General features: G+C 31.9%; 1 protein-coding gene and 1 long non-coding RNA gene across 2 annotated transcripts; one reads left to right on the forward strand and one right to left on the reverse strand.

The window, feature by feature from the left end:
• Positions 1-7,410: 7,410 nt before the first annotated feature.
• On the forward strand, positions 7,411-9,985 carry LOC120130087. Its single transcript, XR_005516800.1, has 3 exons — positions 7,411-8,796; positions 9,143-9,271; positions 9,694-9,985. It is a non-coding gene; the product is annotated as an uncharacterized LOC120130087 (long non-coding RNA).
• Positions 9,986-19,486: 9,501 nt separating this feature from the next.
• On the reverse strand, positions 19,487-21,887 carry LOC120130086 (protein SEMI-ROLLED LEAF 2-like). Its single transcript, XM_039147428.1, has 9 exons — positions 21,795-21,887; positions 21,330-21,404; positions 21,112-21,227; positions 20,555-20,665; positions 20,333-20,461; positions 20,208-20,255; positions 19,912-20,100; positions 19,651-19,708; positions 19,487-19,565 (listed from the first exon to the last, which is right to left on the reverse strand). The coding sequence occupies exons 4-8, from the start codon at positions 20,582-20,584 to the stop codon at positions 19,703-19,705; spliced, it is 402 nt and encodes a 133-aa protein (XP_039003359.1). The 5' UTR covers positions 20,585-20,665; positions 21,112-21,227; positions 21,330-21,404; positions 21,795-21,887; the 3' UTR covers positions 19,487-19,565; positions 19,651-19,702.
• Between the last annotated feature and the right edge of the window lie 2,953 nt (positions 21,888-24,840).

The raw sequence follows: 24,840 nt of genomic DNA on the forward strand, positions 1-24,840 counted from the left end.
TTACTATCCATTGCTTGAGGACAAGCAATATCTTAAGTTTGGAGGTGTGATAACTTCTTAAAAGGGTACTTTTAAGGCTTTTTTCACTTAAGTTATTGTTTGTTTGGAATATCATTTCAGTCATTTTAGGATCATGTAGTTGCATTAGTGGTGGTATTGTTATTTTATCTTTTAAAGATGTTGTGTGAGGGAAAGGTGCAATTGTTTATGGTGTGTAAGAAATAGTATGCAAACCGTGACATCACACGTTGCTGAAGCAGATTGAAATGCCTTGGTATTTCTGGCGCATAAAAGGACAAAAAGATATTTTGTAAAAGGACACCTTACAAGGCACATATCTGATGGTTATAACCGCCTGTTGGGGACCACTTCCACCTGGGAGGATAAGACTCACACCCAAGGAGTGACTCTAGGGGTATGATGGGTATTTTGAGTGCAAAATCCCATTAATGCCCTTAGATATTTTTATTATTTAATACACCTTAAATGAGAGAGAAAGAGGAGGATCAATAACCTTTAGCTAGATCTTCTTACCTCCATCTATGTATCTTTCTTTTCATTCTCTATTGGTGTTATTCCATTGACGAGTTCCAAGGAGTGGCGAGCTAGGTGTCCGAGAGGAGTTAGCGAGCTAAGGCGAATCTTGGTGATTGAGGAGAGCTCCGACTGTGTACGTCGAAGGCTTCTTCTCCCTTTCCCTTTGCTGCTATTTTTACATTTGATATTGGGTTGTTTGGAACGGATAAATTTCATGTCTTGTTTCATGGATGATTCGAACCCCACCATGAACTAACCTTATTTGGTAGGGTTGTTTTTATAGATGTTTAACATTATTTTAAGAGTAGATTTATATTTATCTTTTGTATTTACTTGTTTTTCTTATGAATGCTTCATCGTCTAAGTTTGTAAGAGGCATGAGAGTGTCCATTACTTAGATGAAGGCTAGGTTTCTGAGAGAAACTTAGCTATTAATACTTGTAGTATTCGAGAGAAACACATGTAAAATCCACATAAGCAATGGGATGTAGTATTTTCTTAAGCTTTGAATCAGCCTAGTAATACTATATCCTAATCCCTTAGTGCTTGAGAGATACTAAGATAGGATTTCAATGACTAAGAGGGTTAGTTTTTATCAATAGTGTAGGCTGCCATAGTTGAGACTGAGAGAGGAGATGTCGTGGTATTCTATGCTATTAGGTTCCTTTAACTAGAGATAGCTGGAGCATTTTCAGCAAACCCTGTCGAGTAAATAACGTTTAGATAGATTAAATCTGCTTGAGAGAAAAGTTTTAGCATTCTTAAATCAATCCCTACCATTCATTCCCGTGGAAACTTATTGTGTGAGGATTATCAAACTATCATTTATTTGTTGTTTTTATTTTTCTTCATTGCCTTGACATTTCCATCATTTTCAATATTTTAATTTGTTCTTGCCATTACATTTCCATTTGCTACCCCATTAGACTTTCAATTCATATCCACCAACATACACTTTCCATTGTCGTGACATTTTTCATTAATACATATCAACACTAACTATACTCAGATAGAGTAGTGCTTTACTTTGGTTAAACTTTGTAATTTCCACCAATCCATGTTGAGATGATACTCACTCATCACTTTATTATTTGAGCAATTGGGTATACTTGCACATTATTTGCGTATAATTTTATAGTACTCACAAAACGCAACACATAGAAATATCCATGTGCCCTTGCAGTTGCTGCATGTATGTCTGTAGGGGTTGCCCCATACACATTTGTGGATGAATGCTTTAAGTTGCAGATGATATTAAATATTTATAATTATGAGTTTCCACAGATTGCAAATTCACAATATTGACCATCAATAGAGGATGACAAATGACTATGAATCAAGAAATTTGTAGACAGTCAAAGGACTGAGCTCAATCTACTCGTATCCATACTAGTATGGATCTTAATTATAGAGAGGAGAGATAACCAAAGAGATGTAATGTTTGTAGGGGTGAAGGAAATTCAAAAAAATAAATTTCCTAATCAACCAAAATACATGCCTTAGTGTTTCATTAAATTCTTGTATTAAGAATGATTTCTATTTGTATTCGAATGAACATTTTGTTGGGCCATTAGAAGCTTGTAATTCTCTCAAATTTATCTTTTCTGCATAGGGGTTTTGAAACTCTCTTTAAAAATTTGATCATTGCATCAGGGAGTTTCGAAACCAACAAGGGGTGTTTCGAAACCATAAGTGAAGTTTTGACAAATTAGAGTTATTGCCTTAGAGGTTTCATAGCCTTTAAGGGGGTTTCAAAACCATGCACCAAATTTTGTAAAATTTGTCATGTTTTGTGTTTTAAAAATATTTTTTAGCATAAAAATAAACAAGTATTTGAAAAAGCTTGGCAAAGTTAAAAAAACATTTAAAACATATTTTTCAAATTAATTTGGACTTTGAATTATTTTTGAACCATTTGAACAAATTCAATCAAGTCCAAAAATATTTTGCTCTTAAATTGTTATATCAAAATATAGGTTCAATACATTTTAATATTTTGATATTTAAACTATTTGTACTTGAACATTTTGTATTTTAATATTTGATATGTGACTCAAATTATGGTTAGTATTAGTAAACCTGAAATGTTAAAATTAAAACTTTAATAACAAAAAACAATATTCAAATGTATTTCATTCATTAAAAACACTATAAGTATATGAAATCATTTTTTCATAATTTTTGTCCACGTTAGGGTGTCATGGAATAATAATGTCTCGATGGATGCCGATCTTGTTGTTCCCTTTGTATTTGAGTGAGATCTTGTTCATCATCGTTCACCTCATCAGTCATTGCATCATAGGAGACGTTGTTGTAAAAAATGGTCACCACTTTACTCTCCCATGGGACTGTAAATCGACATATAGACATTAAAGATTTCATGCCCTGAAAATCCATGTTAACGCCAATATTCTAGTAAATGGATGACTATGGGAGATAAAACTTGGGTTTGTATGCTTCAGGATCATCAAAACTTTGACAGTGTGATGAGTTTCCTCCAATTATTGGATCATTTTCCCATATGACCACCAACACTACAAGATCCTCTCCCCACGCATGTGACCAAGCGCTTGAAGTATATTGTCTTCTTACGGCTTCATTCTGAGATGATATCGCTTCACTCTAATATGTTCTTACTCCACTCGTAGATGATTCATTGCGACCACCATATTTATATTTTTATAGTTACGATATTCTTCCCATTCTTCGATCGTTGTCAAGCAGGTCTTCCATTAACAAGATAATAAATTATGTACTCTGAATTTTCCTAATAAAAAATGTCATGTTCAATGGGAGTACGATATGAGAACGATAAAGCTATGTCGTTCCATATATCAATATAGTCACCATGTATGACTTCCCAATTATCATCGGACCTACCCCGTCCGTCTATATCATGGAGATAATCATGATTACGTGAAATTTGTGGAATGGACTGGAGGAAGCCAAAATGCCTCAGCACCCTATCTCCAAACTGGAACTCGATAAGACAAAAGTGAATAATTGGTGTAACAGTACACCAGAGATTAAAATCCACTATCAAATAATTTGGTACATCTGCCAATATGTCATCATTTTCATATGGCCTCCAAATAAACTGTAAAAATTATATATAAATGATTACACATCAGAATAAATTATAAATAAATAATATTTGAAATTAATTTTTCATTCATGTACATGATCTTTACAATAAATCAACCATCGATTTAAATACTCTGAGATTGTTGGGCACTAACTTCCTGCCTTGTTTTTTCTCACACCATTTGCACACAAAAAAAAGCAAAACTAACATTCATTTGATTATTTTTTCCTTTAGATAAAGATATTTTTAAAATAAAGTAAACAAATTTTAAATTATAATCAAAATATTATCTTCCAATAAGAGGAAAACGAATCAAACTTTGGGTAATCGGTGTAAAAAATGGTGGTTGTTGTCAAGATTGCGCTTGCAATAACAGTAGGAATCCATTAACGCTCATTCTCTTTTAACAATTTTCTAACACAGATGCCTTGCACAACTCACGATACAAGAACACTAATATTGTCAATCTTCAAATATAATCTTGTGTGTGAACCAGATTACTAGATGTGTTCATTTTGTAATCTCAACAGAGAAGGTTGAGTTGTTATCCTTTTAACAACTTCCAACTACACATGATAAATATCAATATTTTTATAAAATATTAGTAATAATTAACAAATATTTATAATAATAAAAATAAAAAGGGTTAAATTAAATTAATTAATTATAACATATTTAATTAAAAATATAAATATTTATATTACTTAAATTAAAATATTAAAAATCATACTTACTATTTTACAGTTTGGTGCTACAAATAATTTTACCCAATTTGCTTTAAATCTCCTTCTTTTTTTGACTCTAAGTTATATTAATTAACGATCATTAATTAATAAATCACTGACAATTCTATCTCATGAAATTTAAATTTAAATTCCAGAACTTCTTTTATTAAAATCGAGGATAAAATATTCGAATCTAAATTTTAAAAATATTTTATCATTATTTTATTATATAAAAATATTCGGAAAAAGTGAATTAAAGTACACACTTAATCCCTAAAGGTTTAATAAAATAAAAATTAATCTTCATCCATTTAAAATACAAAACATTATCTATATATTATCTTATCTTATATACTTTTTATTTCTAATGGTCTAATAATCTAATTTTAAGTAAGTTGAAATTAAAAAAAAAATAGATAAATTTTTTATTCAAATTTAATTTTGTTGCTCTGTCTTTTTTTTAAAAAAAATTAAAATTTATATAAATTAATTTTTTTATGTTAGCCAAAACTTGTTTTAAATATTACTTATCCTTGTTCTCTAAATCTTCTCAAAATTACTTGTATAATATTATATTAAAAACAATAAAATACTTTAAAATTAAATTTAAAAAATAAACCACTAAATCATATATATATATATATATATCTAACTAAATAATAAAATATAACAAGCAAAAATTTTCTACATAAATATATAAAATATTAAAATATTAAATCTACTTACATTTTGCTCAAACAAATTTCACCAAATTTTTTCTAAATTTTCTTTACTCTTCTTTCTTTTTGTCCCAAATCTTCTCAAATTACATGCATAATATTAAACTTATATTAACATTCATCAACAATTAAATAAACCCTAATATATAATTTAAAAATTAAAAATAAAATTAATGATATAATATTACTTAATAAAAAAAAATTATACATCTACTTACTAATATGTTCTCCTTCTTCTTCCTTCTTCTTTTAAATTTTTTTCTTTCTTCTCAAATTACATGCATAATATTAAAAATTATATTAATATTCATCAACGATCAAATTAACTATAATATATAAGTTAAAAACTAAAAATAAAATTAATGATATAATATTATTTAATTAAAAAATATACAATTACTTACTATTTTTTTCTCATTGTTTTCGCTTCTTCTCATTCTTATTCTTTTACAATTTTTTTCTAAATTTTTCTCTTTTAATTTTAACTTCAATCAATTTCTCCTATTTAACACAAAAAAATTAAATTTCAACCACATATTTATCCATCAATCAAAAACCATTCAATCCACCAACCTTTTAAATTTCCAATGACTCATGCATGCCCTCACCTACCTGTTGTCGTTGTCCCTGTTGACTGCTGCCCCATGCTGTCGTTGCCTCATGTTGTTGTCTGCTCCCTTTGAATTAAACAATTATTTACATGAACAGTGAGGACGGGTTTTATTCCAACTGTCTATATTGTAAATTTTTTAGATGAACAATGAAAACATGTTGTATTATCATCGTCTACAGTATATCTTTTTGTGAACAGTGGAGATAGGTTGTATACCAACCGTCTCTCATTTTTCTTAGAGATTGTAGCTTTTTCTAGATGAACAATGAAGAGGGATTGTATTCCTACCGTCTACACTGTAAATGTTTTTGTGACCAGTGAAGATAGCTTATCTATCAATAGTCTCAAATTTATTATTCAAAAATTAATTTGAACAATAAAAACGAGTTTCACTGAAACCACCTTTCAATTTACTGTTTAAAATATCATAAATTGAAAAATAAATTAGAATGTGTTATATTTTGAAGAAAAATAATCCGATTGTAATATTGGAAAAATTTACACCCACATTTTCTTAACAATAATAGTACATAAAAATATTTAAGTAAAATGAGCATTGTCCTCGTCATCACCTCCCACAAGTCAGATGGTGTTAAGGGTGGATGATTGATGGTGCAAGTATCTAGAAACTTCCGGACGCAATCTTGAAAAACCCAACTTTACTCTGATAATATATCCAATTAAAATTCACCACGTCATCATTTAAACTTAAAATCCCTCCAATAAGATCGTACCGTGATCGAACCACCCTCACAAGCATTACTCTATCTCCGCTCCTAACAAACCCCGCGTAATTAATGTGTGCTAGCTAAAACAACACGTCAATTAACGAAAGGTTGATATCAAAATAAAATATAACCGCCCGATCACTCTTCGTCATGAATCCAAAGGTCAGTCAGTATTAAGCGAGACACAATTTGAACTAGAGAGAAAGAACAACCGAAAATTCCAAAAAGCCAACTCTTTCACTATTCTCATTGGCATTTTATTATCGTATTGTGTTTTCTAAAGCTCGTGATCTGAATTTTAGAAGAATTCCACTTAAAAAGATTAATATATTTTCACAAATATTAATCTTTGATTTGTTCAGGGTTTTTCTTGTTTATATTTTTTTACTTGGTCGTTGAAAAGATTCGAGAATTGAATTTGAGTTTTAGAGATTCGAGGGACAGCGAATGAGAAGTGACAGACAGGTAATTCTTTTTGGGTTTAGAATTTGTTTTCTTATCCAGGTTTAAGGTTTTAAGGGAAAGGGGTTTTATTATTGGATTAGTCTTGAACTAGTAAATATTACCATAAATTTCCAAATATAGATCACGTAAGCTTTTTTTTTCCCTCTTTATCTTGCAACTTTAATGTACATGCATGATCGAAAATGATTAAAAGTGAATTTTGGATTGTTTTTTAGTGTTTTATAAGGTCTAATGTGATGAATTGGTGGCGGGTGGATTAAAGATGTGTAGTTTAGATAAGAAAACAAATTATCAAAAAGTTTCAGGATTTGGGTTCATGTAAGAGCTCATTTCATTCAACGATAGATTAGTTCAATTACTAACCATGTAATCTTCTGCATAATCTGAGTATATTCATGCGGAATGGTAGAATTCAGGGTCCTATTAATGTTCTCTAATTTCTAATTGGGTGAAGTTGGGTCCTTTGGAAGATGAGTAGTTGAATTCAAGGTTAAAGATTTCAATATTTAGAGAAATGCATCAATGAGCGAATCTAACTTTGCTTAGAAACCAAAATTTGACCATTGTTGTGCTCCAATGGTGGGTAGTTCTTGAAATCATATGGGATAATTTTGCTCCTATGGTTGATGTATTTATAGATTAATGATTAAACAGAAGATCAATTGCAGTGAATAAAGGGAAGTAAGAAAAGGGTGCTTTGGTCAAGATGTTGGCAAAGAGTGATAGGTTTGTTGGGGTTATTATTGTGGCCCATATGAGCCTCCTGGTGAATCAAAGGGATCTGGCAACTCCGGACGAATTGATAATGAAATCGCTACTCCAGAAAATTCAAGCGCTTCAATTAGGAAATGTATCGGTTTGGATCTTGTTAATGGTCACACATTTGGTGTCTCTAGACAAGTGATTTCCCTGCCAAATATGTCGCAGTCTAAAAGAAAGGATTTGATACATAGGTTGAGTCGTGAATTAGAGCAGATACGGATGCTTCAGAAGAAAGTTGAATTGCAAAGGACAAATGGCATTTCTGTGTCAACTTCTTTTGATATTCTTAGTTGCAGCAGCAATGGACAAAATTGACCTCATGAACTGGATTTTCAGAAATCGTCCATATCTTTTTGTCTGGAGAACGGAAATAATCTTTCAAGTGAAAAGGCACGCAAGTCTAGTCGGGATGTTTCAGGAAGATTTGAGTCTGCAAAACATGCATCTGCAGCAAACACTACACATATTATATTGATGAAACAGTGTGAAGGTCTTCTAAAGCGATTGATGAGCCATCAGTATGGGTGGGCCTTCAACAAACCAGTAGATATAGTGAAGCTGAATATTCCAGATTACTTTTAATGTTATTAAGCACCCGATGGATCTAGGAATAGTTAAAAAAGAAGATAGCATCTGGTGCATATGATAGGCCCCTGGAGCTTCATGCTGATGTTAAGCTTCCTTTCAGCAATGCAATGCCCTATATCCCCCCTAAAAATAATGTCCATGTTATGACTGATACCTTTAACAAGTTTTTTGAAGTGAGGTGGAAAAATATTGAGAAGAAGTTACCATAACTGGTGCTCCTCTGGTGCAAAGTAAAGCTCTTGTCGAGGATATAAAAACATCTAAGAAAATGCCTCCTGTTAAAAAGAGGAAGACAACTTCAGTGACCCAAGAAGTTATATTGGGACCTGTGAAGAGATTGACAGATGAGGAAAAAAACAATCTAGGTAGAGCACTGGAATCTTTGCTTGCTGAAATGCCTCTGCATATCATTGATTTCTGAAAGGAACGCGGTTCAAGTGGAACAGAACCTGGAGAAGAGATTGAGATCGATATTGACGGTGATGATACCTTGTTCACATTGAGGAAGCTTTTAGATGACTATTTGCAAGAGAAACACAAAAACCAATCAAGAGTTAAACCTTGTGAAATTGAGGTAAGTCTCTTCACCATATAAATTATGAAAATAGGTACCTTTTGATCCCCATTTCCATGTGTCGAACATTAGTGTCTGACATGGGTACTTCAAGAAAAAATAAGGAATTTGACCAACATAGAGCATTGCTTTCTTTTGATGCTTCAATTTCTTCATGTTTCTGAATTTGATTTATTTTTGTTTGTGTTTTGGGAAATTTTTTGATACAACTAAAAAATAAATCTGGACTTAGTAATTCATCCTTGCAATAAGAAAAAGGTTATCTTTCGAATCCTTCTTGATATCTCCTCTACTGAACTAATTTTTTCTTCCTAACTGGTTTTTTGTTCCACTTTTGGATTTCCAGAGAATGACCTGGCTGATGAGGGTGTTTACATTGGGGGAAATGATCCTCCGGTGTCAAGCTGTCCTTTGGAGATAGAGAAGGATACAGGTAATAGAAACTCAAAGTCTGTCAGTTCAGGAAGTAATAGAGGTAATATCATTTTATCTTTTTGTATGCATCATGCATTCTGTTTTCTGTTCTTTTCATTAAAACTATGATAGGCAAGTTTCTTAGTTTTTTTTTTTTTTTTGGAATTAGATTGTGTGAACTGTAATGCAAAAGAATGTGGTTCATTGCAATACCTTCTAATTTTGTTCCTTTGGATGCTTGTTCTAAAACTGTGGGAGATAAATAAACTTGGTATAAAATTCTTTTTGACGACCAGCTCTGTAATATAATTGCCCCTGCCTATTCACTTCTCTTTTCTTAATGTTTTTCTAGTATAATTCAAGTTGGTTTCCTTGGTTTCTCCTTTTGTTTACTAATTTCCCCCCAAAATTTATTCATTGCAAGCTTGTCTGGTGTTTTCTAGGTGCCATTTCCATGATTGACTTCTTTTGTATTCTTTGCAGGTTCAGCGACTGGTTGTTTGTCTGGCATTGAACCCAATGGTGCTAAAGCTGCAAATCTAGTGGAAGCGATGAAAGTCTGTTATGGTTCTATTTGTATGTGTTTATGTTTGGTCCACTTCAAATTTTTCTCTTGTAGTTTAAGGTGGGTTGAGTTTCTTTTCAAGTAGCATTTTACTTTGTACTATCCTTCAGGTATTGTAAGCTGCAGATTCTGGGGCTCAATTGGATGAAAAGATGTGTGTTGAAAACCATCTTGATAGCACTAGGAATATTCTTGTACTTCTATTCTTGCTTTACTGGAAAAGCCATGAAATTGGAAATGCTTCCTTACATGTAAGGTTTATTAATCCATGTTCTCTTGCAGAATGTGTTAGTGTGTTTGTACATCCATTTTCTGTAGACGTTTCCGTACATAAGTCATAGGTGTCATATGAATTTTAAAAACTTTCACCCATATGTAAAAGAAATAAAAAATTTTGTTTCGAAATTTAAAACAAAACATTTTAGTACAACAATAAAACAGTCGTTGAAACATATTACCGAAATTATCACTTTAAATACATTCCAAAGCATTTTTCTAAATATTTGATTACATGCCAACAATTTTCAAAATAAACAGGATTGTTCTACTGTTATTTATGAGAGTCATCCTTAGATTGATGATAGTTGCTACTGTACCCCTTACCCGGCTAGTCTTTACTTTTACCTACGTGTAAAATCAACACACATTAAGTATTTACTCAGTGAGATATAATATCGTAAAAAATTGCAATTTATGCATAAGTATCTCATGACTATTTAAAGACGAATTTAATCGCATACTCCATTAAGATCAGATAAATCATTCTCAATTAAACCATATTTCTTTCATACAATCATAAAATTAATTCTCAGTAGACCCAGCATATTTATCATTCTTTATACTTTCCCAATTATTCTTTATTTGCTCTATGTACGTTAAATGAGAAAATAATGTACATGTATTGCACCAAAGTGCCAAATTGTCTTTTATCTTTTATAATTATCTTGAGCGACACCTTATATCCTATTAATACATCGTTATGTATTTTCATTTGTGACATCCTTTCATGCCAACTATGCACTGTTCCTCATCTAACCTGCATTAGTGGCACCTTTCTGCCAAGAGTGTACCGTTATACATCTAACTTCCATTAATGACACCTTTCTGCCAAAAAACACAGTTAGGCAATTAATCTTTTACTCAAAGGTATTTAACCTTTCATCTAACTGGCATGATTGACACATTTCTGTCAAATGCACAACTAGGCAATTAATCTTTTACTCAAAGGTATTTAACCTTTCATCTAACTGGCATGATTGACACATTTCTGTAAAATGCACAGCTAGGCAATTAATCTTTTACTCAAAGGTATTTAACCTTTCATCTAACTGGCATGATTGACACATTTATGTCAAATGCACAGCTAGGCAATTAATCTTTTACTCAAATGTATTTAACCTTTCATTTAACTGGCATGATCGACACCTTTCTGTCAAATGCACAGCTAGGCAATTAATCTTTACTCAAAGGTATTTAACCTTTCATCTAACTGGCATGATTGACACATATTTGTTAAATGCACAGCTAGGCAATTAATATGTTACTCAAAGGTATTTAACATTTCATCTAACTGGCATGATTGACACATTTTTATTAAATGCACAACTAGGCAATTAATCTTTTACTCAAAGATATTTAACCTTTCATCTAACTGGCATGATTGACACCTTTCTGTCAAATGCACAACTAGACAATTAATCTTTTACTCAAAGATATTTAACCTTCCATCTAACTAGCATGATTGACACCTTTCTGTCAAATGCACAGCTAGACAATTAATCTTTTATTTTAAAACATTTTATACCCTAAAGATTATTCATAGTATAAATTCTATACACATTATAAACATATATCATATAAGGCAAAACATACATTAATTTAAACAATTGAGGTGAATTTATTGTGATTCTCCCTTAACCAATATAGTTACCATATATGCACTCACCTGATGTGTTGTAGTGATATCGAACTACTCGACAACTTTGTCATTGCCCTTTTTCTTGCTTGACTCAGGAGCTTAATTTCGATCTACTCAAACATCCTGTAAAGGCACATACCATACCAATTGTTAGTATATTCCCTAACATTTATACTTTAACAATACTCAAAAGTACTATTATTAATTTTTCTTTAAAAGACACATCTTTCTTTAAAATCTTGGTTAGCAGTAAAGCTAACATCGAAAAGTTCTCACTAACCTTCGATAGTAACCAGCAAGCCTCCAAAGAAATCCGAACTTCAGGATCATTCTTTGGGAGTTTCCAATTTACTACAACATGAGTTTTACTTAGGATATACTCTTATACCTTATGTCGAAACAACCTGGCCAAAGAAAGCCATCTCTGCTAACCAGAATTTCACATTTGGATAGTTTGACATACAACTTATTCTCTCGAATAATCTTATTTAACTGTCAAAAATCCATGCATAACCACATAGATTTATCTTTCTTTTCACTAATAAGACAAATACTCCCCAAGATAAAATACTTGGATTGATAAAACCTTGATCAATCCACACTTGTAATTGAGCCTCTAATTCTCTTGACTCGCTTAAGTCATTTGATACTAAATTAGAGAAACATGTTCAATACCTTAATAACCATCAACTTTGAATTCCACCTCTCGATCTGGAGGTAACCCAATAAATTTATCTGAAAAGACATCTATAAATTCACAATTTTATGAAATTATCAGACAATTCTACTTTAATTATTTGAGTATCTATCACATTAGCCAAAAAAGTTATATATATATATATATATATATATATATATATATATATATATATATATATATATATATATAACATCATTTTCTTCACAATCATTATCGATATCACCTTGAGCGATGATTTTACTTTCTATCCAAAAACTATAATTTCCATACCCTCTGCATTTTTCTGAATTCATCGTCTTTGGAGACAAATAACCTATACCCAATATGATCTTAACTCATCAAATGATAATTTCATCAGGTTCACCGGGAACATAACCCCTGGAATCTTTATCAAATGTTTACTACCTGCACAACTCACAGTTGCACAATGACCCACTAGGGTTTACCGCTATCATCTCCTGAGTCAGATGGTTGTTAAGATGGTAAGATTAATAAAGTTTATGGAAGGAAAATATGTGTTTTGGTTTAAATTGTGCCTCATTGTTTGTTCTACTAAAAATATAAGAGACATTGCTCCAGTTTAGATACATATATCTCCTGAGAAACTCTTTCGGGCTTCTTTGTTAAAGAAAAAATTTGTCGATACCATTCTAAAAGCACGAGAGAAGACACTTACTCGGGTAAGTTATAAACTTGTGTTACCGATACCTGAAACTTATTCCATAATTATACCGTCTAAGCTTTTGATTCTTGATCAGGGTGAGAACGAGTACCTTAAACAATTGCGTCAGGGGAGGGTGGAGCTTCAACAATAAAGGAAAAAAAGGTTTGAACTTTAATCCACCTTTCTATTGATTCATACAGATTGAATTAGAAATAATTCTCGAATGGTGTATTATACTTAAAGGATGAATCAAAAAAGAAATATATATTGGTTCTACTTTATATTTTTTATTTCTACTTAAGAAATTTGACCTTTTTATTTAAGGATCAGGAAAAAATGGTTTGTATCTCCTATGAGAATGATTGGGAAGATTGAAAACCAAAAAAAGTATATTTTCTATTACTGCAAAACCATATGTAAATAAATATGGTACAAAATTAACATGACAGATGCATTATATGGATATCAAATAATTGATGTTCTCCCCCAGGGCTAAAGTACCTTGTTTTAGAATTTGAATTTATCAAATTTAATCACCATTAATAAGATATCGTAATGTGGGTGGATTTGATTTTAGTGTGCAAAAATAGTACCTCGAGATCTGTCACGTTAGAAGGCTAATTGTTTTATGGGTTTTCAATTTGTAGTTTTGAATGAGTGAATCGATATGTGTTTTCAAGATATAATAGTTTGTTACTTGGACTTAGGTGTGTCAGACACAAGTATGTATCAAACATTGATATAGTTAGATTTTTATAAGGTTTTTCATATATTTGGATGATCCTTAGATATTATATCCAAATTTCGGACAAGAGTGTCAAAACACAAATAATTCATGAAAAATGAAGTTTGAGCAACATAGGTTTATATTCTTGCATGCCTAAGCAACAAACATTCAGCTTTTGCTTGGCTACGTTACGATCAGGCATGAAGCTTTTGTTTAGTAGGCTTTGGGAAATAAATAGCTTACCTTGCTTTGGTATGCCAAATGCAACTTGATTTCTCTGTGGTTTAAGATCATTGATTGACTAGATCACGAGACAAAGGGTGTTTTAGTGATCCGAGGGAGAATAGAGAAAATTTTTCCAGGGCCTTCTCTTTGCTTAAAGAAAGCCTAGAAAATGACTTAAAGTTACAAGGAATAGGTAATAACAAACTCTAAGGTTTGGCTTTTTATTTACTTGAATTAGTCAGTCTTGCACTTCGAGTGCTTTCTCAGATCTCCTAATGTAATGAACGAGAAGATGCAGTGAATCAATCAGTATTAGCTAAGGAAAGAATGAAGATTATGAGGAATAGATTCAATCTTTATGAGAAGGAAATTAAGATTTATTATGATTCTTCTTGGAAAAGGTATAAGTAACTTTCCTGCTTAACGCTCGTGTCTAGCTATAAGTTCATTCGGACTAAAGCATTCGAAGCAAGAATTGAAGTCTGAACTCTAAGAGCAAGCAAGATTCCCAGGAATCAAAATACTACTTTAATGGGAGTAAATTCCTTTCCTGGATTAAGGTAAACAAGCAGGAAAATTATCGTATATAAGATAGACTCACTCCTTTGTCTTTCTTTTTATGGAATGAAGCCTTTTAAATCTCCTTCAAGCAAGTAAAAGGTAAAAACTAGCAGTCGTAGGGTAAGCCCCTCCAAACAATCCTAGTTTTCTTGCTATCCTTGTAGGAGTCTTTGTATCAGCCTTAGCCAATCCATCAGTCTCATACAACTATCAAAAGTATGCTTATTAGTTAACTATCATAAGCATTTGTAGTGTTTCACCCTTGATTCCTCTTCTGAGTTATTGGAATAGAGTTTTTTCTAGTGGTTGTAAGGCATTCGTTTCCTGTCGGTCTAGGCTACTTCCTTGAAAGTACTATATAAATCACCTTTTTCTGCATATTATAAGTAAAATTTTTAACATATTTGCATTTCATGATTTATGAATACTAGTATGTTGTGATATTATTTCTATGTGTACATGAATACAAGCATAAGTTTGTGTTATACGCACTGTTCTATTTGGTCTATGTCATTACATGAAAAGGTAAAATAAGCTATGTGACATTTACTTGGCGATACATGAAAATGTGATATATGTTATGTGACCCTGATCTTAGTGTTATATGATCTATGTGATTACATGAGAATATGATATAAACTGTGTTATTAACCTAAGCGATTATATAAACATGTGATATAAGCTATGTGATAAGGATCTATGTGCTTATATGTCTGTGATATTGAATTACGCGATTATATGAATATGTGAAATGTGAAAACGGTATATGTGAATACATGTCTATGTGATATGCTATATGAAATGGTATATAAATGGTAAAGCCCATAATATGTGATATGAGAGCTGAAGGTATAATTGGCATGTCAAGAGTCGAGGGTTCTACACGGTCCTTCAGAACAATTCTACGTGGTCCTTCGGGACATTTCTACGCGGTCCTTCGGGACAATACAATATGGTCTTTCGGGACATTTTTATGTTGCACTTTGCTGCAATTTCTATGCGGCACTTCAGTGCAATTTATACAAGCTGTGGTGACAGTATTTGTGCACAACCTCAATGCACTCACATACCTTAAGTTCTTAATGATGTACTATGGGTTATTAAAAGAAAAGATATAAATGAACAACGATAACAATAATGATAGTGATAAGGATAAGGATATTAATGATGATGACGATGATGATATATATATATATATATATATATACATGTGTGCATATATGTGCTTTCGTTATATGATGTATTTCATATTTTCTTTACATGATTGTGTGAAATGCTTAGAATATGATTAAGTGATGTAATGTTTTATTACACATTTTATATGCCTCACTAAGTCAATGACCTAGCGTGTGATTGTTTCACACGTAGGTTTAGAGAAGCAAGAATATTAAAGTTAGGAGTCAAGACAGCATAATCCTTCCGAAGATCAGAACAAAAAATATTTAATAGTATGTGTTTTGGTGTATTAAATATGGTTGTCATGTAACTAAAGGTTCAATCGTATATACTATGATCAGTTTTGTAAACGAACTTTAGTGTATTTATGTAAATTATTAAGTCTTTTGTTTTCAGTTGGAGTTTGAATTTTCTTTATATACTTTGACTAAAGTGATTCCACGTTTTTGTATAAATAAAAGTTTAAATTTCAACTATCTTTTAAAAGTAAACGATTTGAAAAGTCAGTGTGACACCTCGGATTTGTATCCGGTCAGATACGGATTGGGGGTGTTACAAGCTAATTCGGATGTAATTGAATGATTACGAGATAGACAATGAGACAAAACCACAGTGGAGTGGCTTTTTGCAAAATGATAAAGGGGAAACTTAGTAAGATGTCGGAGAAACGAAATATACGAGATCACAAACGTAGATTACTCGCAGCTAAATATGAATTAAGACGAAAGCTTTATAAAGCCTTTTGTAAAGATCCCGATCTTCCTAGTGATATACGGGACAAACATCATTATAAGTTATCCAAGTTGCCAAGAAATAGTTCCTTTGCACGAGTAAAAAATTGATGTATTTCCATGGGTCACCCTTGTTTAGTATATGAAGTCTTTCAAATTTCTCGAATCATTTTTCATTGATTAGTATCTTGAGGTCCTTTCACAGGCATAAATAAAACATCATGGTAGCAACCACTAAACCAATAGAACAAGGGTTAACTCTGCAACTAATCCACAAGGAAAGTAGGTCAATTACCACTCGGCTTTGGATTAAAAGGACCTAACAGAGTAATAATTTATCTCGAATCAGAGATGAAAACGGGGCATGAATCAAAGTGGGGGACCTATCTACCGCCTGTGTCTATCTCCTGTCAAGTATGCTCCCTAGACATAGACTACAAATAGGGTAGTACTTTTGGAATCATTTTGTGAACATAACATTAAGTTACGAATGTAATTCCCCAGGGATCGACCATTATTCTAAATATAATAAGGCGTGGAACTGTTGTTCATTGGAACGTCGGAGTACAGAGGTTGTTTCCATCATTAAAGTCGGAGTGTGGGACTGAGCCTTTCGAATAAAAAAAACAAAAAAAAAGTGTAGTTTAGTTGGAAAAACCAACATAAATATCATATTGTCTTTCTCTCGTCCTACTTCTAAAGATAAATAGAAAAGGTTGGAGAGAGTGACTTTCAACAATTCTCTCATTTCTAAAGCTGCGAAAGGTAACCCCCAAAACAAAGCCCACCCCTCTTTCCCCTTTTAATGAAAGATCATCGCCTCACTTCCTATTCATTTGTGGGTCAAGACCTGAGGGCCTTTTTTATCAAGAGATTATTTAGAGAATCAACCAACCGAAAAATCCGTAACCCAGATGACTCATAACCTCAATCTAACCCAAATAAAATGGGATAAATCAATAAGCTTTTTTATTATTACAGGGCGCAACGAAGCCAAATTCAATCTAGGCAAAGGGGGTTACTTTTTCTAACACTGAGTCATCCTATTCAAATTTAGCTATGCTAATGGAATATGACAAGTTCTCAAATGATATGGAACCCTAAGATATGAGCGAGAACCTCCAATTGCTTAGGGATCGCACTCTATGCCTGCTTGGTGGACGAGATATTCTCCCCTTTTAGCCCCCACACACCTTTGCCCTCTTTCACCGAAGAAGGAAAGAAAAATCTTCCAAGCAGATAGAGATCTAAATTTCTATTAGATTCATTATGTTACTTGCTTTGTTGCAGCAAGATGATTAGTTCGAGAATGGTGGAAAGAAGAGAAAGTGGTAAAAAACCTCTCTTTTTCGGTCACTGAGCAGTTGGATGACTCTTCAGTAACCCAAGATGACCCCTTCGATGCTTCTTTTTCTATATGCCCCCTCCATTCCAACAATCGAAAATAAAAGAAAGGGTATTGTACTATATATTATATATATCCTGACTATATTTTTATTATAAATATATATATTATGGCCCAGAACACTAAAAAAATAGGGGAACAAGAGTTGTCACGAACCAATGATTCTCTTTTTTAAAACAACCTATATCCTTCACACTTAATTAGGGTTGTAAAAAGTTTACCCGACTTGTAAAACCGACTGAAACTGACATGAATCAAAACTATTTTTGACCTGTAATGTGGCGATCCGAAACCGACTCGAGTCAGAACTAGTGTTGACCTAAACTTGATTTGGACCTGAAAATTGTGAATCCGAACCCGACTTACATCCGACCTAAGAACGACCTAAACCCGAATTGAACCAAAAATATGATACCCAAACCTGAACTTCATTCGACTGATATGAACCTAAACTCGAGATTAACCTAATAAATAACTGGTATTACCCGACTTGTTTTCAACCTGACATGTTATGAACCTGGCATGTTTTTAACCTGGCCTATTTTTAACCTGACCTGTAAATGATCCGACTTGTTAATGAAATGATCAGATATTTAACTTACATATATATTACCATGGCAAAATTATAAGATTTTAATAAAAATACGAGTTTTTAGCTTATGATGTAATTAAAAAATTAATATGATTACTTTTTAAATGTTATAATAAAATATTTATTATGATAATTAAATTAATAAATAGACCTATTATATAAAATTATTTAATAAAATTAATAAAATTATTTAAATGTAAATTAGATAAAACATTATTAATAATGCAAAAGAAAATTAATATAATTTAATTTATATAAATTATATAGTTTAATTTATATAAAGAAAAAATAATATTAATAATGAAAGTATTTATTATGTAATATATATTAATGGTTTACATTATTAATATAAATAATTTTGCCAATAAAATGATAATAAATGAATATTAGTATTGAAAGTGATTAATTCTCTAAAATATAAATATAAACTATATCATTTAATTTTTGTACAAAAAATTATCTAACAAATATAACATAAATGAAAAATAATATAAAATATAAATTTAATTGATAATGATAATTTAAATAACATTTAATATAAAATTTGAATAACATTTGAGTCAATTCAAATTAAATACAATAAAATGAGAAAAAATTAAAAAAAATTAAGCTCTCAGATCTTATAACAAAAATGTGAGAAGGCTAAAAGCCTAACTTTGTTACCAGAAATTTCTTCATCGAGCTTTTATATCGAAATAGCTGCCAACATTGTTAAATTACGGGTAACTTTTAAAGCTACCAACATAACTTAACATGAGTAACTATTTCAGAAAAAAAATGACAGTTTCAACAATATATTTAAGTCAGACCAACAAAATAAATTACAAGACAACAACAGGCATCAGCAGGCAACATTTCTGCATACAAACATGCAATCAGCGGTAAAACCAAAGGGAATACGATGACCAACAATTATACATACATATATATACTATATTAATATAAATTATAATTTATAAACTATATATTTTATATAGTTAATACATATATAATTTATATATAAAAAAACAAGTTGTAATTAAAATAATTGAATAACAACAACTCACCTCATCAGACATGAATTTTCATTTCTCACCACCTTCCTTTGCAACCTAAATTTCATTAATGAAACGTTTAACAAACAATTTGGGGGGAAACAATAATTAAAACTATTCCGAGCAAGTGAGAAATGAGTACCCCTATAACACCCTTTGCATTTGGATTCGCTTCCTTATAAGATTTCCTAAAGTCATCCCTGAAAAGAAATAAGGGATATCAGCCAATTGAAAAGGCACTGTTCATGGAATTAACCCAAAGAAAAAGCAGCAGTAAACAGAGTCATTACATCAGCATAACATTCTCCTAAAAAAATCCTTTAAAAACGGATAATTAGAACATATAAGCATGTAAATCCGTAATATGATCAGTAGAAGAAATATCACAGTAAAACATACACACCTGAGCAATGCTGTATTCACAAATGCGCTTAAGATCATCAAGAAGATACTGATCAGCAGCAAATTTAATTTGACGGAGTGACACGACTCTCCGTTCTTTGCACTTCTTGCACCCATCGAGTTTTGGCCAACATAGGTCCTCTAAATTTTTCTTTGGGACTCCATAGTTTTCCAAGACAACTGAAACAATCTGTGGGTTGATAATTGAAAACCCTTCAATGCAAAATGGTACTAAACAACATTCCCTAAACTAAGATAAACTTGCTAGTGTATTTTAAAAACTCTGAGTCAACTTACATGATAAAATTCCACTGAAATATGTGAGTGTTCAGCCATTAACCAAATCTACACCAGAAGACAGAAAATCGAACGTATGTAAGAGTACTTATATATATACAATTTGGACAGTGAGAAAGATGTACCAGTGAAGAAATTGCTTGCAGGCCAACTGAACGTAGATTTGTCTCCCTTTCATCTTCGCCGATTTCTTGAGATAACTGACAAAATTTCGGAATAAAGCCTTCTAAGTTCGACATAAAAGTACCATCCTTCTGCAGAATTTGGTAAGATAAAACTGAGTTTGAAGCTTGTTTCCACAAGCCTAATAACTAATCAAAGTAACAAGTAAAGCTAAAAGTACCAACCTGACTAATTACAAAGTCGAAAAGAGACATCCTAGAATTTGCATCTCATACTGCCGTGATTGATCCAGTAGAGTCTGTATAATGCTCTGTAAACTAGTAGCAAATAGTGTCCTATAACAAAAGGATTGATTGATAACCAGAAATCAAGTGAGTTCAAGGGAACACTAAAAGTAGAAAGACAATTAAATTTTCTTTCAGCACGTTCAACTGAGATATTCTCAAATGCTGGTCCGAACTCGGTAATTACAGGGAAGAATCCATAAAGATATAACAAGTTTCAGCAATAAGAGTATCATACTGATAAGAGGAGGCCTTTTCATTACTGCATGAAGAGTACTTTCCTCGTTGAACTGGACTTACAATCTCATCTAAGAACAGTACTATAAAATACATATTATATAGGAATTTGGACAATTGATGTTACTTGTTTTCATTATAACAGTGGTTAAAAATGGAATGTCAAAATCACTTGGATAAGGAAATGACAACATAAAAACGGAAGATCCCATGATGCAATGGTCTAGATATTCCGTAGAGTTTGCAACAGAAAAACTCACAGTTGGTCCGGACAAGAGAGCAACAACTTCTTGTAAATGCAAACGATGATTTTCACCGACTGAAAATTCTCATTTCTCAACTCCTTGTAGAACCTTTGCTCAAGGGAATCAGTGATCTTCTCAAAAAATGTGCAACAACTGGTTATAAAAACAGTAAGATTTTGAAAGCAATATTAACACAACAAAAGCATATACTTGGGGTTACAAACATATTATACCTTTGGGATGCGTAAAGGATTTTTCGAAACATATTCACACAGTTTTTCGATCTTGCGATCATTCGGTCCGTCCTCCTACGACATAAAAAATTCAACTTATGTGATCAAAAAAGTGGAAGGACATTGCTTAAAACAAAAGACAAACCTATGGAAAAGATGCAAATCCTCATTCATTATAAAGATAGAGAATGACTAAAATGAGTGAATCACCATCTTATGATTAATGTTTGCTTAGCTAACCATCTTACAAAGTAGCAGATACACTACAATATACATATGGAAATTTCCATAACTCAAAATGTCCGAACCTTTGATGGCAACCCAACAAAAAACTGGATTGATCAGACAAAATTAACAAAAGGTTATCTAAAAAACCGCAGGTTTCCATCAAATTAATGGGAAATGATCGATTGAAAAACTGGGATTTCATCAGAAACGAAAAAAAGGAAACAATTTCGAAGTTACCTTGAATGATCAATGCCAGAAAGAGCAGAACAGAGGATGGAAATTCGTCTAAACCATGAGAAACAATATCCTATTTTCCAGCCTTGCCCTATCGAATAAGAACAGAAAATAAAGATTGTAAAGTAAAACGCAAGATAAAATTAATAAATACCAAAAGGTAAGAATAGATAGGGTTACCACGACTAAAGCAACGTTGGTCTCCTGTTTTTTCTCTGAAAATGAGATGACATACGGATGGAAAACGAAACCCTAACTGAAATTTAAAGGTGAAGATACTAACTTTTTTACCCATTTTTATTTTATTATTATAATTATTATTATTATAATATATTATTATTATTATTATTATTATTATTATTATTATTAAAAAAAAATAATAGTTACAAGCCCAAATCCCAGGCCCAACCAGAACCGGCCCAAACCCAAAAGGAAACCCTAAACATTTGTAGTTTCAGCTAGGGTTTCTAAACCCTAGCTCTAGCCGCCGCCTCAATCTCAGCCGTTGGATCTAAGAGATCCAACGGCCCACACTCCTCCAGATGCAAACCCTAGGGTATGATACCCTAGGGCCACGCGGCCGCCACAGCTGCTCCCACCATCTCCACCGCTGCCACGTTTCGTCGAAGGCTTCCAGAAGAGCCACTCCAACCGCACACGTCTCCCCCAAACGGTGAGTCACCACTGGAAGTCCGGTGACTCACCAAAGAACCCCTTTTGGACTGGTCCGAAGCCATCACCGGTGGTGGCTATAAAAGCCACCGAGCCCCCTGCCAATAAAAAAAAAAGGAGAGGAAGAACGGAGAACAAAAAAAAAACCCACAACACAGCAACCAAAAACAAAAGAAAAGAAGGGATAGAAGCTTACCGAGGAAGCCACGACCGCCGGACCTCTTCAAACGTCACCAAAACCTTCGAAAATCGAAGGTACTTTCTTAGATTTGCTTCAAAAATCTACGTTTTAGTGTAAAAAAAAATTCCGGCCACCGAAGGCAGTGGCCGACGGCGGGGTCAACGCCGGCGAACGGCTGCCGGCCGGTGTGCTTCTCTCTGTTTTAGACAGAAGCGAGAGAGAATTTTGAATTCTCTCAGAAGATAGAGAGAGAGGAAAGAAAGGAAATGAGAGCTGGCCCTTCGGGCCAGCCGGTTTCGGGCTTTAAATAGCTCTTCCCGAACGACGTCGTTTCGGGGAGGGCTATTTGTGTAATTAACTAAGGGTTAAATCACGTCCGCAGTCCCTTAACTTGTAATTTTTACATTTTAGTCACTAAATCAAATTTATAATCCTTTTAATTTGGTCTCTCAATTTTATTTATTTATATTTTAGCCCTTAACCGTAATTATAAATATTTTAGATAAAATACGTATTTAGTCCTTTAGTTTTAATAAATAATATTTTAATCCTGAATATATATTTTTAATTTATTTTAATCTGATATTCGAATTTTATATAATTTTATTTTAATCACCAAATTAATAAATAAGGAAAATGGCATGTTTAATCCCTATAATTTTCAAATAATTATGAATTAGGTATTTAATTTTAATTTTATTATAATTTAGACACTAATTTTAAATATTTTCATTTATTTTACTGCTTTTAAATATATAGTTCTAATTGTATTTTTATTGTTTTAATTTTACTTGTTTATATATTTAAATATTATTTTTATTATTATTATATAGTCATATAAATATATATATAATAAATAATATTTATATATTTTTTACATAAATTATTTTAATATTTATTTATTTATTTTTCAATATCGAAGAAAATGGCAGTCTTAATACAACTGGATGTCCTATTCTGGTATTTTAAAATTAAATATTATAAAAAAATTATAATTTAGTTTTATTTAAATTATGATATTAATATTTATTAATATCGAAGAAAAGAGCTGTCTTAAGGCACCTAGAAGTCCTTTTCTGATATTTCTAACTAAATAAATATTTTATTTATAAATATATATAAATTATATTTTTTCTCATAATTATAATTTTGAAATAATATGATTATAAATTAAATATATTTTGAATTTTTAATAATAGAGACAATTTATAATTAAAAAGTACCAATTTTGGGCGTTGTAGGGTGCTAATCCTTCCCTAAATGTAACAAACCACGAATCCTTTTTTATTATTAAAAAGAATGAATTTTTGGTTAAAACGCAGATCAGTTTATCTTTTAATTGATATTTTCTTAAAAATTATTTTAAAAGATTTTTTTTAGGCATTCGACCTACCTGACCCAAAAGGCCGATGGCGACTCTCAAATTATTTTCAAAACCATTTATTCATATCACGTTTCCCGCCAAATAAATATTTCGTGCCCGGACAAAAACCGGTTACGACAGCTTGGCGACTCTGCTGGGGACTGGTCAAACTTTTAAAATTAATTATAAATTGTCTCTATTAATTATAAATTAAAAATTCATATATTTGATTTATAATTCTTTCTTTTCAAAATTTTTTTATATACTTATTATTTTCATAGTATTTATATATTTTCTTATTAATATTTCATTTTATTTGCAAGTATTTTATTTCATTATTTATTTTTCTGTTAAAGGTTTGAACATTTCTCCTCACACACAACACTTGCATTGCATAACATAAAGCTCTATAATTGAGTTTGTCCCTTTTAAGTGGGAGTGAAAGCGACGTCTTCGTGAGAATTTATTCTCCGTGTCAGACCTAGCAAGTAACTTTCGGGGTTCATATACTCTATGTCTTCGTGAGAATTTATTCTCCGTGTCAGGCATAGAGAAATGTGTCCCCTCGAATTGAACTCGATCCGTTTAAAGTCTGTAATGGACTAGGATTGAGGGTTTGATAGCCCAAGGGGGCATCAACAAGGACAGTTCGGGTACCTTTATTCTTAGACCTGAAACCCTGCATATAATAAACCCTAGAAACTCTTCCGATCTGAAGCCATGTCGAAATTTTGTCCAAAATAGGTGTACACACAAAGAGAAATGAATTCTAACTTTCCTTTTAATTTATTTATTTATTTTCTTACTGATTAAATTACATGTGAATTTAAATT

Source organism: Hibiscus syriacus, unplaced genomic scaffold, assembly GCF_006381635.1.
Source record: "Hibiscus syriacus cultivar Baekdansim isolate YM2019G1 unplaced genomic scaffold, ASM638163v2 tig00110506_pilon, whole genome shotgun sequence".
NCBI classification, from domain to species: domain Eukaryota; kingdom Viridiplantae; phylum Streptophyta; class Magnoliopsida; order Malvales; family Malvaceae; genus Hibiscus; species Hibiscus syriacus.